Source organism: Megalobrama amblycephala, linkage group LG3, assembly GCF_018812025.1.
Source record: "Megalobrama amblycephala isolate DHTTF-2021 linkage group LG3, ASM1881202v1, whole genome shotgun sequence".
In the NCBI taxonomy this organism is placed as follows: Eukaryota; Metazoa; Chordata; class Actinopteri; order Cypriniformes; family Xenocyprididae; genus Megalobrama; species Megalobrama amblycephala.
Genome location: NC_063046.1, coordinates 61,487,702 through 61,509,760, shown reverse-complemented (window position 1 = coordinate 61,509,760; position 22,059 = coordinate 61,487,702). Strand labels below are relative to the sequence as shown.

Sequence of the window (22,059 nt, the reverse complement as noted above, 5' to 3'; positions counted from 1 at the left end):
TTCCTTGCTGCTGTCGCCTTTGGCTTGCTTAGTTGGGGACACTTGACATTTGATATTCAACAGTGCTTTGATCTGCCTGCAGTGACAGTATTCTTTAAGAGCTGCCGTGCAGCAAAAATTATATAGCAGTTATCAATGTAAAGCTGCTTTGACACAATCTGCATTGTAAAAAGCATTATATAAATAAAGGTGACTTGACTTGTCCAAAGTTGGGTCCAAAGTTGGCCTGACACACCAAACCAACACTCGACAGCTGACGGCCAAGTAGCACGTCCGTTCTGCACCTGCGTAAAATGAAATGCCTTTCTGTACCAGCAGGTGGCAGTAGCTGAACAGCTAGATAGAGAACAGATAGATAGATAGATAGATAGATAGATAGATAGATAGATAGATAGATAGATAGATAGATAGATAGTTTAAAGACATACCCAGAAATGTGCCAGACTATTGACCTCCATAGACTTCTCTATGAGAGCATCAGGAGATTCCATGAACTTCTTCCCAGTAACAATCCCTGCATTATTTATCAAAATTGTGACATCACCAACCTCACGCTTTACCTTAATAAAACAAAGAGATTCCGTCATAATTTACACTTGTTCTTATTAGACTGTCAAAATTGAAACTCACTGAAATCGAAAACCTATCAAATGTATCAAACAGGTACTTAGTCTTTATGTTCATTTTATTTATTTTATTTTTTGGACCATTTTGTTTGCACTTATAATGAAGAAAATTAAGCTGAAACAAGTAAAAGTTGTGTGACAAAAACATTTAAAAATAAACAGTGAGTGGAAAGCATTATGTTTATGGTCATTACAAGTGTTGATGCAACTTAAAACACCTGCGGGTAGCTGACATTTCATTTCTCACAGAAAAGACCAGTCACATTCAAATTTATAAATCCATATATATATATATATATATATATATATATATATATATATATATATATATATATATATATAGTGTCGTGTTTGAGTTCTGCGTGTCTTTGTGATGAAGTGTAATTGTATATTCTACCTGGTTTGCGACTCTATACACTTCCTCCCGGTCGCTACAGTCGCAGGTGTACGTGAACGCTCGCGCTCCGTGCTTTTCTTTAATCATACGCGCGGTCTCTTTATTCCCGTCCTCGTTGATGTCCCACAGCACAAGGCGCGCGTCCAGGCGCGCGAACTCCAGCGCCATGAGGCGCCCGATGCCGCTGCCCGCCCCGGTCAACAACACGATCTCCCCGGACACACTCTTCCTTCGAGCCGGTATAAATAACCGAACGAATGTTTCTAAGCTGTAGACCAGCAACATGAAAAGCACCTGAAGAGTCTCCAAGAGAAAGTTCATGATGATGCGAATAGATCCTACAGACGCAAGGGTTAAGCGTTTGGAGTCGAGTTTATTCAACTTTTCAGTTTGTTCAACGTTTTCAACAATGTCGATATCGCAACAGATGAATAATTTAGGTAATTATGTAAAATCATATGATCGGATTTATTCGTTGTCTAGTGCGCTACAACCCTACTGGTGTCTTACCTCACTCGATTAGAGCTCAATAATACAACGACAGATTTGCACCATCATTTCGCCTTTCACCGAGTGGTTTGGTTATCGACCTTCGCTCTGGCAGCACAGTTATAACGCTTCGTGTTTACCGAATGACAAAGTTCAGTGTTCGTGTACCGAGAGTCCTAACGGGACAGGATGTGATGGGCGCGGCATATGTTTAACCCTTTCATGCATGAATTATGATAACCTCAGTCAAGATCTTTTCCCCTGCGTGTTTTTATTGCTCTTAGGGCATGAAAAAACAAGATTTGAAATGTATTTTTTTTAAACATATTTCCAGATGTCCATGCATTCATGGTTTAAACAGAAAAGGTATTAAACATAATACAGTAATAACACAGCAATATTGTGTGCATTTAACAAACCAATCAATAAAATTACATAAAGTCATGTGAAAACTATAAAACATATACAAAAAATATAAATGCAAAATATTGCAAACGCAATTGAATTTCATACAAGTTGAACTTCACGTATCTGATATCAGAGATCTCTACAACCTGACATGGTAAAACTGGAAACCCAAATCAGATGCTTCCTCCGTTGTACCAGAGTATGTCGATTTACCTTTATTAGCTGTTAATTCTGATTATGTTTAAGATGGACACATTTCTAACAGCTTTCTAACAGCTCTCCTCTGAGAAAACCTAGCTATCAGGTGTTTCAGGTAATGCATTACAAGTAACATGCATAACGTAATCAGATTAATTTTGATGTTACGAGTAAAGTAATGCATTACAAGTAACATGCATAATGTAATCAGATTCATTTTGATGTTACGAGTAAAGTAATGCATTACAAGTAACATGCATAACGTAATCAGATTACTTTTTTGATGTTACAAGTAAAGTAACGCATTACAAATAATTTTGATGTTACAAGTAAAGTAATGCATTGCAAGTAACGTGCATTACGTAATCAGATTACCTTTTGATGTTACGAGTAAAGTAACGCATTGCAAGTAACGTGCATTACGTGATCAGATTATTTTGATGTTACGAGTAAAGTAAGGCATTGCAAGTAACGTGCATTACGTAATCAGATTATTTTATTGATGTTACGAGTAAAGTAACGCATTGCAAGTAACGTGCATTACGTAGTCGGATTACCTTTTGATGTTACGAGTAAAGTAACACATTGCAAGTAACGTGCATTACGTGATCAGATTATTTTGATGTTACGAGTAAAGTAAGGCATTGCAAGTAACGTGCATTATGTAATCAGATTACTTTTTGATGTTACGAGTAAGGTAACGCATTGCAAGCAACGTGCATTACGTAATCAGATTACTTTTTGATGTTACGAGTAAAGTAACGCATTGCAAGCAACGTGCATTACGTAATCAGATTACTTTTTGATGTTACGAGTAAAGTAACGCATTGCAAGTAACGTGCATTACGTAATCAGATTACTTTTTGATGTTGCGAGTAAAGTAACGCATTGCAAGCAAAGTGCATTACGTAATCAGATTACTTTTTGATGTTGCGAGTAAAGTAACGCATTGGAAAAAATGTTAATTACATAATCAGATTACTTTTTGATGTTACGAGTAAGGTAACGCATTGCAAGCAACGTGCATTACGTAATCAGTTACTTTTTGATGTTACGAGTAAAGTAACGCATTGCAAATAATGTGCGTTACGTAATCAGATTACTTTTTGATGTTACGAGTAAAGTAACGCATTGCAAATAACGTGCATTATGTAATCAGATTACTTTTTGATGTTGCGAGTAAAGTAACGCATTGCAAGCAAAGTGCATTACGTAATCAGATTACTTTTTGATGTTGCGAGTAAAGTAACGCATTGGAAAAAATGTTAATTACATAATCAGATTACTTTTTGATGTTACGAGTAAGGTAACGCATTGCAAGCAACGTGCATTACGTAATCAGTTACTTTTTGATGTTACGAGTAAAGTAACGCATTGCAAATAATGTGCGTTACGTAATCAGATAACTTTTTGATGTTACGAGTAAAGTAACGCATTGCAAATAACGTGCATTACGTAATCAGATTACTTTTTGATGTTGCGAGTAAAGTAACGCATTGCAAATAACGTGCATTACATAATCAGATTATTTTTTGATGTTACGAGTAAAGTAATGCATTACAAGTAACAAGCATAACGTAATCACATTACTTAATTGATGTTAATGCAAATTACATTCTTATAACACAAATACATTTATTTACAGTCAAAAAAGTTACAGCAGATGCACAACAGTCACAGTAATAGTATTAATTGTAGCTGAAATATAGCTATTGATGCATGGATGTCCATTTTAGTGAACAGATGATTAATCAGAATTTTCTCTTAATCTAAAATCAATACTTGGAAAATTTAACTGTTATCTGACTCATGAGATATTGCTTGATGCTACAACATTTTTTTTTACCTGCAAGATCCTAGGATAGAAGGAATGGATGGATATTCCAGAGCAACTTGGCATTTCGGACTGGTCATCGGCCATCTTGGTTTGGAGGGGAAAAAATCAACATACAACGGCATGCAATGTATAGGATGATGTCCACTGTAGAGGTTGATGTGCATCTATGCAATCAAAACCCATGCATATGCAAGAAAATGCTTTTTGAATAGCTGTCCACTGTAGTGACCTCTATATAAGTCCATATGTTTAAAGGTCCATTATATTTATACCTCCATATATGCATGAAAGGGTTAATCATATGACCCCCGCAAACTCCCATAATAACGACACGCACATGGGAGAAAAACAGTCTCTTAGCTGCTCGATGTGTCTAGTGAATTAAACCTTTATCCTTAGTCTCGAATCACTATATACAGTGAACTAAAAAAACGTGCAGCTGATTTGATTATGGTGGGGGAATTAATAGGTGGGTCTTAGAACATTTATTTACACAAACACCAGGTTAAATCTTCACCTTTTACAAAGGATTATCAGGAAGATACTTCATCATGACTTGTGTTCAAGACCCTATTTTGGACATGAAAGTTTAGTTTAAATGATCAAAGATGGAAATTTCTTTAAAAAACGCTAGCGGGGAAAGGGTTAATTAACAACATGTACAGTACTTACAATAGGGTTAGGGTTTGGTTTAGGGTTAGTTAGTAATTATGCATAATTTACTGTTATTACTACAGTAAGTATGTGTCATGTGTAACAAAGACACTGTAAAATACAGCGTTACCAAATGTACATTAGACTTTTTATTTAATGCCCCAGAGACCCAACTGCTGGGTTTGTCCATTTTCAACCCAACTTGGGTTGTTTTTAACCCAGCATTTTTTAGAGTGTAGTTAATGTTATGTAATCTGTATAACAAAGCCTGATCTTCTATGAGAGGTAAAGTTTCCATGCATGCCTACAGATCTTTGTGAAAACTTGCACAAATTCGAATCCCACTTGCCTTGATTGTATGAGTTTCATAATAGTCGTGCCATTAGCAGAAGTGCTTTTCACTGCTAACTCACATCATGAACCACGCAATGACACTACTACTTTTAAATAAACGCACCGGGTCCAGAAACATCATCATAATCTCAGCACAATTCAGAAGACTACTCACTTTTGCTGGCTAACAAAAGGCTCAAACCACTTTAGAGAAGACTCAGTTTCAGCATTTCTATTCAAGACACACAGTCTGGTGCAGTTTCGAGCAGTTTATTCAAGCAAATGACACGATTCAGACTGGCGCCCAAAAAAATATACATCTCTGTAAAAGACAAGTAAATGTCTGTCATATTTAAGAATGAATGTCTCATGCAGACCAGATTTGTCGAGTTGATTAAAAAAAGGACTGGTTGTCGTACAGTGTAAAATCTGCTACACAACATGTACAGGTGAATTCAGATGCACTTTTACGATGGTCTTATTCACAGTAAATCACAGTATCACAATAAGGACACAACGAACACTCATGAGCACATTTTAAGCATGTCGGTTCTCGAGAGGAAGTGGACTAGGGTGCTTAAAACCCCATGAATCCACCATACCTCTTTTCTATCCCTGATGAATTTTCAGCCTCATCTTCCTCTTGGAAGCGTTTTAAGAAGCCTCCATAGCGTTTGTTCTCCTGCAACCACTGAGGTTGACCGACCCGCCTCATGAAGCCTCCGTAACGTTTCTGTAGTGCCTTTACCACACCCTCCGGGTCATAAAGACCTCCCCTCCTCATAAAACCCCCGTAACGTTTTGCCACACCCTTCAAACCCTGAGCTCCTCCCTCGTCTTTCGGAGCCGCCTCCCTCTCGCCATCAGCCTCAACTTGATTGGTCAGCATCTCAACATCATGACTGGTCAGGATCGCGTTGCGCTGGTCAACATCCTCCGGCTCCAAACCATACAACTCTGCGGTCTTCTTCATGAATCCTCCATAACGCTTCATAAATCCCCCGTAACGTTTCATGAAGCCACCGTATCTTTTGTCTTCACGGTGTTTTTGGGTGTCCAAGTGTTCAGTTTCTGTGGATCCTTGGTTAAACTCGTCAGCTTTCTGCATGAATCGCTTGCACAAACTCCAAGAGCCGCCTGCGTTCATATGCTCCTCACACCCCAACAGGCATTCCTGTGGAAAATGTATAGTCAATGGGAAACACAACAGTCAGAGAAATTAACGGCTGTCTCTTTTTTTCACTAACATCAATTTAAGGATATGAAAGAAGGATATTTTCTCCCTCGTCTCTCTCTCAATCCATACCTGGGCAATATGCAAATGAGCGCGTGTGTTTTGGATGATAGGGGATGAGTAGGTGTAGAGGTTGTGCTAAGCTTGTGGGCAACCATGGAAACACTAATACAGAGTGACATTTCAACACAAATACACCAATAGCGTACTCTCTCCAACACACAAACATGAATCAGTATTGTGACATTTGGTGAACTCGAAAAACAGGATCCAATGCGGATTCTTTAGAGTCCCCATGAAATCAAAATGAAGTTTTTTGGCTTTGAGTACACTCTAAAAAATGCTGGGTTAAAAATGGGCAAACCCAGCGATTGGGTTGTTTTAACCCAGTGGTTGGGTTAAATGTTTGACCCAGTTTTATTTAACTTAACTATTGTTTAAAAATGACTATATGTCTGGCTTAAAATGAACCCCAAAAAATCAGACACATTACTAGAGGCAGCAATAATAATCAGAAGGTGAACGTTTATTAATAAGCAATTTATTAAATGTTTGTTGTTTAATAATTATTCATTAAACTTATTAATAAATGTTCATGTATTAAACATATGAATACATGTTAAAGGGATAGTTCACCCAAAAATGAAAATGTGATGTTTATCTGCTTACTGACTTTGTTTCTTCAGTAGAACACAAATGATGATTTTTAACTCCAACCGTTGCCGTCTGTCAGTCGTATAATGTATGTCAATGGGAACTTCGTCTATAAGAGTAAAAAAAACACGCACAGACAAATCCAAATTAAACCCTGCGGCTCGTGACGACACATTGATGTCCAAAGACACGAAACGATTGGTTTGTGCGAGAAAACAAACAGTATTTATATCATTTTTTACCTCTAAAACACCACTATGTCCAACTGCGTTCAGCACTCGCTTAGTGAGGTCTGATCGCGCTCTGACAACGGCAGTGATGTCTAGCACTCATTGAAGTATATGTGGACCTCAGTAACCGAATGCTGAATGCAGTTAGACATTTTAGAGGTAAAAAATGATATAAATACTGTTCGGTTTCTTGCACAAAGCGATCGTTTCGTGTGTTAGGACATCAATGTGTCGTCATGAGCCACAGGGTTTAATTTGGATTTGTCTGTGCATGTTTTTTTTTACTCTTATAATCCAAGTTCCCGCTGACTTGCATTGTACCACTGACAGACGGCAACGGTTTGAGTTAAAAATCATCATTTGTGTTCTACTGAAGAAACAAAGTCACCTACATCTTGGACGCGCTGGGGGTAAGCAGATAAACATCAAATTTTCATATTTGGGTGAACTATCCCTTTAATTTCCAGCATATTTTGGGTTCATATAGTAATTTTTAAACAATAGTTGAGTTAAATAAAACTACCCAGCATGTTAGGCGAGCATTTAACCCAACTACTGGGTTTGTCCATTTTCAACCCAACTTGGGTTGTTTTTAACCCAGCATTTTTTAGAGTGTACAGTCTCTCACTTCCGTCAATATTGATCACTGATTTTGATGCTTTGGCACTTCAGCTTCTCATCAGATTTTCTGACCAATCAAATGCTCTCTAGAATCTAAAGTGTCCCGCCCCCTTCATTGTAACACTGAAGCTGCTGCTGAAATCAGTCAAGTGTTCACATATTTACAGATTCATGTAAAAACAACAGAAGCCCACAAAACACTGGAAACTGGAAACAGAACTAAGCAGAGCAGAGAGAAGCGAAACAACGGCATGATTTATGACGACCTGAGGCTTATATACACACACAGGGTGAATGAACTAACAAGACACAGGTGACACATTCAGGGAATGTCGAGGGAAACAGGAACAAGGCAAAACTACCAACTGAACATTGATGACAGAACAAGAGCACAGAGAACAGGACATGCATCACAATTCTGTAAACATTAAATTCTCTGACATGATGCTTGACATGAACGCGTCCCCTCTCACGTCCTTCAACCAAAAATGATAAATCTGCGATTATTTTCACTCCTTCTTGCCTTCCCAATTATATACTGCTGTTATTTTTTTTTATAATAATAATAATAATGCAATGTCAGTTCATGTCAAGCTCCAAAAAAAAAAAAAGAAAAAAGGACAAAACATAATCCAGTCACATTATTATTAATAGTTAGTAAGGTCATTGTTAAGTATGATTATGGGATGTAGAATATGGTCATGGAGAATACAGCATTAATGTGTGCTTTATTTTTTTACTAATAAACATCCAATATCCTAATAATATAACAATAAGCAACTAGCTAATAGTGAGAATTGGACCCTAAACTGAAGTGTTACCCAAAATCCTTGTTGGAGAACTTTCATTTTATAGAAAAGAGCTGACGATTCTCCAAAGATCCTATTCTTGTGTGTGTGTCGGTGAATAAATAACAGCATAATGATTTGAAAACACATGATTCTGAATTATTCAGGTGAATTATTATCATTGCTGTCACCTTCCTAACCACTCTTTTATACTTTAGTCTTCATCATTTCCAGATATGTTTGTGCATTATCATCTATAGCACAACCAGTTTCATTCACATATCACATCATTTACATTCAAACACTGAAGGCTGAATAATTTTAAAAATGTAATTTAACCAAAAAATGCAGCAATATGACAAAGCTTTACATGATCTGATAGAAACTGTATATATTCTTTGATTCAGTGCATGTTTTAAATTCATTTTCTACCAAATTTTCTTCAACAATGTCAGAACTCCAGGAGAAAACTGTTAGCAGAAATCTCTTTTCTTATGAATTGTTGCTGTAAATATAAAGTACAGCATCTTTTAGGATGTATAAGATTCTGCTATGAAATTTCTCATCGATACTTGGTCACGCCATCACTTCATTTGATCCATTTGAGTTGATGATGGTTGAATATTAACACATTTCTACGCAATTTCACTACTGAAATAGAGGATTTAAGGAAAATCCCACACACACACAATCTGACAGAGTTCCTCACGATTTTCGTTTTTTTTAGTATGTCACTTCAGAAGCTTTAAAGCTCGTTTAGATTCCTGATTATTTGCTGAGAATAAAAACAATAATCACAGACTCGTAGCCTACCTATAAGCCTATATGAAGTGTTTTTATTATGAAAAATGACCGTCTGTCCGACATCTGCCTCCAGTTAATCCGTTAAATCATCTCCCGAAGAAGTCTAGACGAATTCTTTAATAAATAATTTTAATAATGATAACGAGTTAGAGAGAGAGAGAGAGAGAGAGGTGCAAGAATGAACGAAATCGTTTGTTTTAATTGAGCAAACGTAACATTAAAAAAAATTAAATACAAAAAATAAAAATTATTAGCACTTATCGTTTTGAATTTTTCACTTTCAAATGACTTTCAAATCAGTACTTTCATCCCGTTTTCTTCGTGTATGTGTGGTTATACACCTATATGTGTGTATACAGTATATGCAGTACAACAGTAGACTTACTATGGAGTTGATATCTTTGAGTTGAAGAGGCAGCTGCCGCGCGCACAACGCGCAGTTTTCGCCGCAGTCCGCGCGCGCCGTCAGCGTCAGACACGCGCTCAGCAGCAGCGTCCACCTGGAGCTTATGGGAACTGTCAGGGTCTTCAGGAAAAAACACAGAGTACACACTGTTTTCACTCTATGCAACGCCTTGTATCTTTACATTTATTCAAGTTAGTGCCGTAAAAAAAGCAAAGTACGATTAGGCATTTCAGAATATCACTTTTAAAATACCCAAGATGTTTGTTTATAAGCAGATTTACTGACCTTCATCACTGCGCCAGTTACTCCAGTTTGTTTGGTGCGTGTAAAATCTCGTCAAATACTAAAGGCACGAGTCTGTGTTACTCCCTAGAGTGGATTTGGAGAGAGAGAGAGAGAGAGAGAGAGAGAGAGAGGTGTGTGTGTGTGTGTGTGTGTGAGGAATCGGGGGTGGACATAATTGAATCTCAATCTAGTACACTGAGTGCTTCTGATGCTCGTGGCATATTTACAACTTCGTATAATGTTTATTTTGGCATTAATGTCTGGTTTTGCCCAGGGGAATATTGATCTGTCTCTTTTGTCTAGAAACAGACCTCAGAGAATAATGTGTGGAACTGTTTGTTATTCAAATTAGTGTCATTACTCTGAAATGAATGTCTAAGTAAACTATAAACATATGGTAATGTCGTTATATTATGTTTTCTCATGTTTAATAAATAATCATACCTAGCATCCATCCAAAACACTGTATAGCATCCACCGAGAACAGCCTGGCATTGCTGGTAGGAACTTACCAGATTTTTGTAATATTCTTGGAATGATCTCAGATTTGAAAGGACAGCAACATGTACAGCTTATCACAGTGCTGATGTTGTTTCTGTGCTGCACTCAAACACTGAAAAACATACACTCTACGAAATCTTGAGTTATTTTTCTACCCAAGTCCTAGGTTGAGCCTTTTGGGTAATTTTTGGGGGTTATTTTTCCAGTGTTTGAGTAGTATTTGTGTTACCCAGATCCCTGGTCAGACGTAACAACCCGGCGTTTGGGTAGTTTTTGTGTTACCCAGATCCCGGGTCAATCGTAACAACCCGGCGTTTGGGTAGTTTTTGCGTTACCCAGATCCCGGGTCAGACGTAACAACCCAGCGTTTGGGTAGTTTTTGTGTTACCCAGATCCCAGGTCAGACGCAACAACCCAGCATTTGGGTAGTTTTTGCGTTACCCAGATCCCGGGTGAGACGTAACAACCCAGCGTTTGGGTAGTTTTTGCGTTACCCAGATCCCGGGTGAGACGTAACAACCCAGCGTTTGGGTAGTTTTTGCATTACCCAGACCCTGGGTCAGACGTAACATTCCGGCGTTTGGGTCGTTTTTGTGTTACCCAGATCCTGGGTCAGACGTAACAACCCAGCGTTTGGGTAGTTTTTGTGTTACCCAGTTCCTGGGTCAGACGTAACAACTCGGCGTTTGGGTAGTTTTTGTGTTACCCAGTTCCTGGGTCAGACGTAACAACCCGACGTTCGGGTAGATTTTGTGTTACCCAGATCCTGGGTCAGACGTAACAACCCGACGTTCGGGTAGATTTTGCGTTACCCAGATCCTGGGTTAGACGTAACAACCCGGCGTTTGGGTAGTTTTTGCGTTACCCAGATCCTGGGTCAGACGTAACAACCCGACGTTCGGGTAGATTTTGCGTTACCCAGATCCCGGGTCAGACGTAACAACCCGGCGTTTGGGTAGTTTTTGTGTTACCCAGATCCTGGGTCAGACGTAACAACCCGACGTTCGGGTAGATTTTGCGTTACCCAGATCCCGGGTCAGACGTAACAACCCGGCGTTTGGGTAGTTTTTATGTTACCCAGATCCCGGGTCAGACGTAACAACCCGGCGTTTGGGTAGTTTTTGCGTTACCCAGATCCCGGGTCAGACGTAACAACCCGGCGTTTGGGTAGTTTTTGTGTTACCCAGATCCTGGGTCAGACGTAACAACCCGACGTTCGGGTAGTTTTTGCGTTACCCAGATCCTGGGTCAGACGTAACAACCCGACGTTCGGGTAGATTTTGCGTTACCCAGATCCCGGGTCAGACGTAACAACCCGGCGTTTGGGTAGTTTTTATGTTACCCAGATCCCAGGTCAGACGTAACAACCCGGCGTTTGGGTAGTTTTTGCGTTACCCAGATCCCGGGTCAGACGTAACAACCCGGCGTTTGGGTAGTTTTTGCGTTACCCAGATCCTGGGTCAGACGTAACAACTCGGCGTTTGGGTCGTTTTTGTGTTACCCAGATCCTGGGTCAGACGTAACAACCCGACGTTCGGGTAGATTTTGCGTTACCCAGATCCCGGGTCAGACGTAACAACCCGGCGTTTGGGTAGTTTTTATGTTACCCAGATCCCAGGTCAGACGTAACAACCCGGCGTTTGGGTAGTTTTTGCGTTACCCAGATCCTGGGTCAGACGTAACAACCCGACGTTCGGGTAGATTTTGCGTTACCCAGATCCCAGGTCAGACGTAACAACTCGGCGTTTGGGTCGTTTTTGTGTTACCCAGATCCCGGGTCAGACGTAACAACTCGGCGTTTGGGTCGTTTTTGTGTTACCCAGATCCTGGGTCAGACGTAACAACCCGACGTTCGGGTAGATTTTGCGTTACCCAGATCCCGGGTCAGACGTAACAACCCGGCGTTTGGGTAGTTTTTATGTTACCCAGATCCCGGGTCAGACGTAACAACCCGGCGTTTGGGTAGTTTTTGCGTTACCCAGATCCCGGGTCAGACGTAACAACCCAGCGTTCGGGTAGTTTTTGTATTACCCAGATCCCAGGTCAGACGTAACAACCTAGCTCCTGGGTAGTTTTTATGTTACCCAGCTTCTGGGTCAGACGTAACAACCCAGCATTTGGGTTGATATTGCGTTACCCAGATCCTGGGTCAGACGTAACAACCCAGCATTCGGGTAGTTTTTATGTTACCCAGCTCCTGGCTCAGACGTAACAACCCAGTGTTTGGATAGTTCTTTTGTTACCCAACTCCTGGGTCAGATGTAACAACCCAGTGTTTGGGTAGTTTTTGTGATCTAAACAGATTGATCAATGCTGCATCTGAATTCTGGCGAGATTCTGAAGTGTGCACTTGATGGACACTTTACTATCCCATGAGGCCACGGGAGAGGATTTGTGAATGACAGTGAAGTGACACAACTGACGCTGGTAGTTCATGTGACAGTAATGTAGTACGTCTGAATTTCATTCATACTACTACATTCATACTATATAGAATGAACTTTTTTAATGGTCGCAAAGTAAGTTCAAATTCAAATGTAGTACCTACTCAGTATTTCAGACGCACATTCAGTCAGTCTCAATCTACCACGACATTCTCAGTCCAACAGATCAACCATCTAAACCAGCTTGAAGCAGCTAATCACAATCCAGATCAGAATCACTGAAAACTACCATCAGAAACTGGATTTAGCTGGATTTCCCTGCTTTATACACACAGACACTCTTCTGCTCTCCATCCCCTCAAACTCTGACTCATTTCTCACTGTTTCTCTGTCACAGTGTTATTTGTTTCTTCATTGTTTGAGTGTCACATGAAGTGGTGCTCTTTTAAACAGTTGCATTATTCATGTTTGTGCATTTATTTATGCATGATGATCAACAGACAGATGAACAGTGAAAGCTCTTCAGTAATATTTGTGACATCCACAGACCCACAAAAATGAGTTTATGTCTGTATAAAAATAACAACTATGAATCATTAAATAGTACAATATACAATTATGCCCGAGGATACTGTACATAGCTATTTAAATCCATCTGTAGTAACATCTGCGCAGCAGGATTTCTAGTCAGGCACCAAACAGAAGTTCTTTAAGTCAACTGAATCACTTTTTAGTCCATGTTGGGCAAGATTCTGTGGTGGACGGACACTGGTGCATCAGAAACACTTTTGTGTATCAAAAGTCAGATTGATTTAACACTTCTCATCAAACACTTGCATTGCATCATTTCTTCAAAATTCACCTCTACACTCACATCTCCATTTTCACACATTAAAACAAGTAAATTGCCATAAACTTTTCCAGTAAATACACCATACATGCTGTTCACACAAGCAAAAGTGTTCTGTCTTTTTATCAAATGAAGTACTCCAATCAAGTGCTTGAGTAAAAGTACAGATACCCTAATAAAATATTACTCCAGTCAAAATATAATAGTCATTTTCAATTTTACTTACCTGATTTTAAATTAAAAGTACTGATGGATGAACCATTTTCATTATTTAGCCTCATTAGTAAACACTAAAAAGATTAGTGCAGACTATATCAGCTTTTCATTTTATTACCAAAAGGTATACACTATAAAAGCAGCATTATAGTAAAATATCAATTTAAGTTACTATAATTCATAATACACCTGTGCAAACAAGTTAAATAATATCCCATATAGTATTTTAAAAATTAGGAAAAAAACTAAATTTGTGTAAATATGTGGCTACAAATAGCTTAGTATAAAAATACAATGTACAGACGTGGCATCATGGGGCAAAATGCATTAATATTTTACGATGACCACTATGCAAACATACCAGTTTTATATAATTTGTAACTGCTACAACATGCATCAACAACATTGATGCATGGGCATTAATTGGCAATTTTAGGTAAAAAGATACAGACACCCACAAACATATCTCCACATTCAAGCATTTCAGGGTGCTTAAACAGCTCACCCTCTTACAGTATATTTACTTCACAAAAAATTGACAGTCATAACCAAAATATGATTTTCAATTACAATAATCAGTACTAAAATTCAGCATTAGTAACCTACTTTCATCTGTCCTATGCACGCTCAAGCTCCCGTGATATCCTGGTTCTTGGCTCATTTCGACTGAATTATTCAATCAGTGAGTTATTAGGAAAGTTGGATTGAAGCGGCGCTGTGGAGACCAATTGGTGTATGAAATCAGAGTACTGCAAGATTGATTAGAGAGCAGACGGCTCCGTATGATTTCGAAACGCTCTCGTGGTACCTTGGTGTCATACACCGATCGGTCTGTGCAAGTCGAACACACCTTTTGACTCGAAAACAGCTGCAATTAGATCAGTCCAATTCGCAAATGAATCATTTACTACAATTTGTAAAAACAATTCAACAGGTTCATCGTAAGGAATCAGCTCATTTACAAATCAGACATCACTCTTGAGTCTCAGAGGGGGTGGCGATTTCTTCAGCTCAAAATAACGAGGAATGAAGTGTTTTTATGAAATGTAGTAAAGAATGGAATGTAGTGAAGTAAAAATAAATGTTTCCCAAAATAAAAATACTTTGATAAAGTACAGATACTTGGAAACATGTACTTGAGTACAGCAACTTGGAACAAATACTGTCCAGCACTGTTTTTAGCATTACCAGTAAACTGTAGTAATACCGCTAAATTCTCATCAGAAATTACCTTCCAGATGCTGCACCATTTTGTCCATCTGCCCAGATGAGGAGAAGAGCATTAGTTTAAGGCGAACCTCCAATGTTAGCAAAAAGCATGACGGTACGCAGGGAAGGAGACCAGATGCGTATGGATAGGGACTGGTGTGGGAGAGCAGGGGGAGCATGATGTAGGGAGGAAGTGAAAGAATGATAATAAAGCATCAGAAAAATGAGTGAGACATGGCCGTGTACTGCATGCTTTTTTGTGGGATATTATAGAACATCATATAAATGGCGAACCTCAAGAATTGGTTATAAAGAACCGTGTGCACGACGTGACCGAAGAAATGATTGTTGCAGCAGTGCAGATATTGCACCCGAAGCCCTTTGACTTTCAGCGGATTATCCAAGATGGATCAGACGGTTTGAGCGCTATAGTCTAGCCTCAGGACTGTCAGGAATATCACGTCAACTCCTTGTTATATGCCATGGGAGACGAGGCAGATGATATCCTTGTGCTATTACCACTGGGTGAGTTAGACAGAAAGAAATATGACTGTGTTGTGGAAGCATTTAGACAGCACTGCGTCAGCAAACACAATGTCATATTTGAACGGGCTCAGTTTAATGGCCACAATGACGGAGAAAATGTAGAGACTTTCATAACCCAAGCTGGCAGAACACTACAATTTTTAGGGCGTTAAAAGAGGAATTAATCAGAGATCGGATATTTATGGGATTCAGAGATGGGACTGTCGGAACACTTACAACTAGTTTTTGAACTAACTTTAGCTAAAGCCATCCAGAAAGTTCACCAAAATGAAACTGGAAGCAGCATTACATGGATCGGAATCAACGGCTGCTCACAGCTTGAATCTGGATATGATCAGAGGTAAAGTCTTGAGCAACAAAACATAAGAGACATAAGAAAGATAACATGACGGAAAAAGGAAACAAGAATCAATGCAAAAAGACTGTGGCAGATGTGGAATGGGATGGAAACATTCTTGTAAGGATTGTCCTGCGAAAGACCAAAATCTTCTCTGGGTCTTCCAGCTATAGAGGCGAATAAGCATCTTTCAGATCCACTAAAATAAACCAGCCTCAAAGAAGAATCTGTTTTTGAGTGATTATTCTGAATGGCCATTTCACTAAAGGTTCAGTTGTCTTAGATGAATGGGGCGGCGCTTGCCGTCTTTTCTTTGGCACAAGAATTCAAAATAATGACTTTAAGAGCCTATTGCAGTCTGCTTCGATATTTCTGCCCTTTTCTTTAGATCTTTTTGCTGAGTGGCAGATGAAATAACATTGCCGAGGCAAGGTGGTTTGCAAGCAGATTGGAGTCTGTATTCGAATTTGATTGTTTTCAACACCCAGTCTGAAAAGGCCCTAAATGCTTCTGTGTAAATCAATAAAGGTTGAATGATATTGTGTGCTATAAATGGGCAGCTTGCTGCTTTGAACCAGTGAGCCGTTGCGCACAGAGAGTGGGGGAGAGACTGTATTTTTTCACCTTCTATCACAGCGGCATGATTCTTTATTGACTTGTCTTGACATATATAATGTGGAACAGTCATTGCACACACACACAAAAAAAAAAAAAAAAAAAAAAAAAAACATGAGTGCTGAACAGGCTCTCATTGAGCCGGTTTGGTGCCAAAAAATGACTGCCTGCCAGATTATGACTCCACTCATTCCCCAGCATGGTTATGTTTAGGATTAGGTGTGGGGTTGGGTTAAGATTAGGCAATCAAGTAGTGGCTCCAACGAGAGGGGTAATAATTTGGCAGGGAGTCAAAATTCAGCACAACACCAGCTCTTGCAGAACGACAATATAACTCCACTGAAAGAGGGCAGATTGCAAGCAAGCAGGATCGTGGGGCTGAATTTGACGAGTAATGTATGAACTTGGCCTTTGTCTCTACCGCTTGAGAATCTTGGTAGACAACTTGAGGCAATGGACTATTAAGCCGCCCCATCAAAAGGTGATTGGTGTTATTGGGTCAACATCATACCCCAACAGTCTGAAGTTCAAAATCACTTCCACTTTAATTAGAAATGTTCCTCCTCAGGAGTGATTTGTGCTCCAATAGTGGTGTTGAGTGCTGCTCCCACACTCCTCCAACACTCCTGTGGAGGATTGAAGGATTGAAATGGAAGTTAATCTGATGCTTCACCAGCAATCCTTGCAGGACTCATGACAGAAAAATCCTCTCTCAAACTCTTCTGAAATTTGTCCCCTGAACAGAGTAAAGCTCGGCAGGGGTACAATGGCATGCTGTAAACCTCAGTACAGCCATTAAGAAGACATCTGAATCAATAGAGGTCAGTACATCCAGATGTACTGCTCGAATGGTGAGGAATTCTAATATAATAACCAATCTTTTTTCTGTATGCCTGCCAATCTTCACCTGGAACAGGCCAAAGTAGTCCATCCCAGTGGAATCTTCAGCAGGTTTTGATCTCAACCTTCAGCACTCCAGACAAGCATGGTTATGCTTCCAAACATTCTCTCAATATCCAGTAGGATGTCAGATTTCAATGAAGACACGCTCTGGTCAGTCTCTTTTCAAAATCCTGGATTAACAGTTTGGTGATGCCATGGCTCGGATCCAGCACAATAGGGTGTTTGAAGTTAGGATCCAAATCCTGTGCTTTTCAGAGATACCCGCCAAATGAAATTACTTTATTTGTGGAATCAAACTCAGGAGACAGAACAAGAAGGCAGCTACTGTAAGAGACTGGTTTGTTGGCTTTGAGAAGGTGGTATTCCTCCGGGAAACTTCAGAGTTGGGACTGTTGGCTCTGATAAGTTTTGTAGTAGGTTGATCATCTTCATCACGGTGAAGTGTGCATGCTGTGACCACCATTAGTTCACTCCATGTAGCATACTGGCTTGAATCAGGGACAGACCTATCAGAACTGGTTGACAGGAATGACAGAACAAAGATCGCCGTAGCTCTGAAGGGTCTTCTTCACCTGCCCCTGCTGGAGCTTCAGGCCACTCATGGGGTGATTGTAACAGAAAGGATGGGCCTTGATGGGAGCTTACATTCCTCCATGCTGTACTGGTTCCCACAAAGACCTTGAATCGACAAGAGTCAGACTTAAGCCATGTCAGGACAGTGGTTGAGTCAGAACACAAAATGCTATTCCTGATAGGTAAGGTGAGCTCGCTGACTATCAACTTTGCAAGTTGAGCTCCAGTGACTGCTGCACAAAGCTCCAGTCTTGGAATGGTTTGTTGTCTTTTTGGTGCGACTCGAGATCTGTCCAACTTTTTATGACATCTATAATTCTCATGACATGTGTAACCCTCGAAGCAGGGTGGTCCTACCGCAGTCTGAAGCATCAGCTGCTAGTGTGCCTTCTGAGATCAGGGGAGTGAGGTTTAATGGCTGGCCTCTGTTAACTGGCCTCCCCCCTTAACCTCACTCCCATCTGGGTCACAGCACCAATGTAACTCCTCCAATCCTACTCTCCCCACTCTGAGTGGGACTCGGACCGCCTCTTTGGCATGGCAGGCGAGAGCGCTAACAAGGACGCTAAAGACTGCAGTCTGTAGTGTCAGTCGCTAGTGTGCCTCTTGAGATCAGGGGAGTGAGGTTTACTAGCTGGCCTCCATTACACTCACCTCTAAACCTCACTCCCATCCGGGTCACAGCACCAATGTAACCCCTCTGGTCCAACTCTCCCTGCTCCGAGTGGGACTCGAACCGGCGTCTCAGGCATAGGAGGCAGGCATGCTAACAAGGACGCTAAAGACTGCAGTCTCTAGCCTCAGTCGCTAGTGTGCCTCTTAAGATCAGGGGAGTGAGGTTTACCTGCACAGCTCTCACTAGCTGGCCTTTGATACATTCACCCCCCTAAACCTCACTCCCATCCGGGTCATGGCACCAATGAAACCCCTCCAGTCCTACTCTCCCTACTTCGAGCGGCACTCGAACCGTCATCTCCGGCATGGCAGACGAGTGCGCGTACAAGGACGCTAAAGACTGCGGTCTGTAGCGTCAGTCGCTAGTGTGCCTCTTGAGATCAGGGGAGTGAGGTTTACTAGCTGGCCTCCATTACACTCACCTCTAAACCTCACTCCCATCCGGGTCACAGCACCAATGTAACCCCTCTGGTCCAACTCTCCCTGCTCCGAGTGGGACTCGAACCGCCGTCTCAGGCATAGGAGGCAGGCATGCTAACAAGGACGCTAAAGACTGCAGTCTCTAGCCTCAGTCGCTAGTGTGCCTCTTAAGATCAGGGGAGTGAGGTTTACCTGCACAGCTCTCACTAGCTGGCCTTTGATACACTCACCCCCCTAAACCTCACTCCCATCCGGGTCATGGCACCAATGAAACCCCTCCAGTCCTACTCTCCCTACTTCGAGCGGCACTCGAACCGTCATCTCCGGCATGGCAGACGAGTGCGCGTACAAGGACGCTAAAGACTGCAGTCTGTAGCGTCAGTCGCTAGTGTGCCTCTTGAGATCAGGGGAGTGAGGTTTACTAGCTGGCCTCCATTACACTCACCTCTAAACCTCACTCCCATCTGGGTCATGGCACCAATGAAACCCCTCCAGTCCTATTCTCCCTACTTCGAGCGGCACTCAAACCGTCATCTCCGGCATGGGAGGTGGGCCCACTAACGAGGATGCCAAAGACCGCAGTGATCAGAGGAGTGAGGTTTACTTGCACAGCTCTCACTAGCTGGCCTCCGTTACACTCACAGAGTTCTCCGTCTCATGTGCAATTCTGCTAGAATGAACAAGCTCTCATTTGAGCTGGCTCATGCAGAATGGCTTTATAATGCTGCTGAAACTAAATGGTCTGTAAGCAAATTGAAGCATGTAGCCATCTTTATAACCCATGTGGACATGCCGATTAGCGACTGCCGTGCATATGCATTGCTGGATAGTGGATGAATAATTTTGTGTGCTATGCATGGCTTGTTGCTTTAGGGAGCCGTTGCACACAGTGTAAGAGCGAGTAAGAGGAGGGAAGCCATTTGATGTATTGTGTCTATATTTCTCCATCTATCACAGCAGGATGATATTGTGGAAAGGTCACTGCACAAAAAACACATAACATTTCCTCTCTGTCCTGAGCTTTAGAGGGAGGTTAAGGTAACTTGAGTACTAAATGGGCTTAAAATGGAAATTCGAAACATATGAAATTATATCATGACGATTTGCTATCCAACTCACTAATAAAGTTTATGGCCATTCTACAAATTACTGTAATTATAGACGCACACAATATTTCTTTTGGGCTGGCTTGACCGCAGTGTGAGTATATCAGGCCTTTAACATAAGATTACTTGACATAGTTAAGAAACATAGTGGCATGAGCATAAAGCGAAACACTCTCTGCTGCTCTAGAAAAACAGAACAATTAAAAAATCAAGAATCAACTATCAAAGACTTGTAATGAAAATGAGTGAAAGAAAAAAATGGATGATTTTGTCTAATGTACTGTCACGTTCTGAAAATCTTTTCAGCCGTTAATGCACTCATCATGTCTCTTCTACAAATGCCTTTTTACCAAAGTGGCGTCTTAATTGGTACTTTGGATTGCTAGACTCACAAAAGAAATTACTTCATCATTTGTGCATTGTAAAGCACTTGAAAGCTCTTGTTCAGGGGCCGGTTGCACTAGCTGTGAGATATTAAAAGGCATTACATAAGTTACAACTTATGCACTAGTAAATATTTTAGCATTGCACCATTAAAATGAAACGTAACTTTTAGGTCATGGAGACTCTGGGTCATAGTGTTAGCTTATTATTAACCACTAGTAAGCTTTACATTATCATTGCTAAACACATGCAGGTGCAGTTTTGGAAGAGGTCTAGTGTTCTTGTGCAATTTAGCCTTAAGGCTGATTTATAGACCTACGCCGTAGACAATAACAGTTACTAGACCAAAAGAGGCCTGTTTCATGAACAAACTGAGTTTCAGGGTAGGTCTAGTGTTGAAAATAAACCATACAAATCCAACTGGTGTTGTTCAAACATCAATTTGTGACCAGTGAGACCAGATTTTTTATACTCTGAACAACATGAGGGTGAGTAAATGATGACAAATTTTCTTTCATTTTTGGATGAACATCCTTTTAACAGGATAAACTGAAATTCATTGCACTTTTGCACGAGTATTAATTGTGTTAAATTAACACATTAAGCACTTGCCAAGTGCCAAATGTAAAAACAGCCTCTTTCTTGCTGGGAAGAATTGAATTGTCAATCATTTTTAACTCTATGTGGTTTGGCACATTAGTGTTACTGTTTCAGAGGTGCTGACAGATTCTAGCTCCTGTGATTTAGTTCTTGGATATTTTGCATATCAATAACTTCAACAAACCTTTTGTTTTCAACATCACAGTAGCATCAGTTTCACTTTTAGCCACAGGCTTGAGCTTTCTGAACACCTGCAATTGCACACAAACAAATCCATTAGTTTTGCATGACTGACACATCTGAGAAATTTATAATCAGTAGACTGTTGATTACCTGCTGTATTTGTGTTTATGTGAGCTGTCTCAGGATGCATTAGAAGAGAAAATGATTGTGTGAAATGTCAGTATTAATCAGCACTAAGATAATATAGGTTTAATAGAGGGTTGCACACACTGTGCACACTTTTGCATGTGGGCAGACAACAAATGCACGCGCGCACCACCACCTTATTGACCCAAATTCTCTCTTTGTGCTTTTTCTCCATCTTCTTTGACAGATGAAATGACATTGTTCTTTTCTAAAATCACTCTAGTACCTATAGATCCATTTCCATTTCGGTTTGTGAGCAATTATTCACATGATGAGGTTGTTTTGTTATCGCACAAAAGGTAAAGAAATAATAGCCTGAGAAGTACCTGTATGTCATCTGAGGCCATTAATGGCTCAATGGAGATTCTATTGTTTAGTGGAAAAAAAAGTTTTACACCTCATTTAGT

General features: G+C 40.4%; 2 protein-coding genes across 2 annotated transcripts in view; both read right to left on the bottom strand.

The window, feature by feature from the left end:
• The window catches only part of sdr16c5b (short chain dehydrogenase/reductase family 16C, member 5b), a 10,422-nt gene extending 8,724 nt beyond the window's left edge, over positions 1-1,698 (bottom strand). The window contains exons 1-2 of the mRNA XM_048186417.1: positions 1,024-1,698; positions 429-560 (exon numbers count right to left, since the gene is read on the bottom strand). Of these exons, the coding sequence (XP_048042374.1) occupies positions 429-560; positions 1,024-1,344 (453 nt within the window). The 5' untranslated portion in view covers positions 1,345-1,698. The remainder of the gene's footprint in view (positions 1-428; positions 561-1,023) is intronic.
• Positions 1,699-5,198: 3,500 nt separating this feature from the next.
• penkb (proenkephalin b) lies at positions 5,199-10,121 on the bottom strand. The gene is made up of 3 exons (XM_048186414.1): positions 9,965-10,121; positions 9,659-9,799; positions 5,199-6,116 (listed from the first exon to the last, which is right to left on the bottom strand). The coding sequence occupies exons 1-3, from the start codon at positions 9,968-9,970 to the stop codon at positions 5,520-5,522; spliced, it is 744 nt and encodes a 247-aa protein (XP_048042371.1). The 5' UTR covers positions 9,971-10,121; the 3' UTR covers positions 5,199-5,519.
• Positions 10,122-22,059: the final 11,938 nt, after the last annotated feature.

Excerpts from the sequence above, each read along its gene's own strand:
- penkb (XM_048186414.1), bottom strand. Across the intron at positions 6,117-9,658 it reads TCAAAGATATCAACTCCATA|GAATGCCTGTTGGGGTGTGA; the intron begins GTAAGTCTACTG and ends CATTTTCCACAG.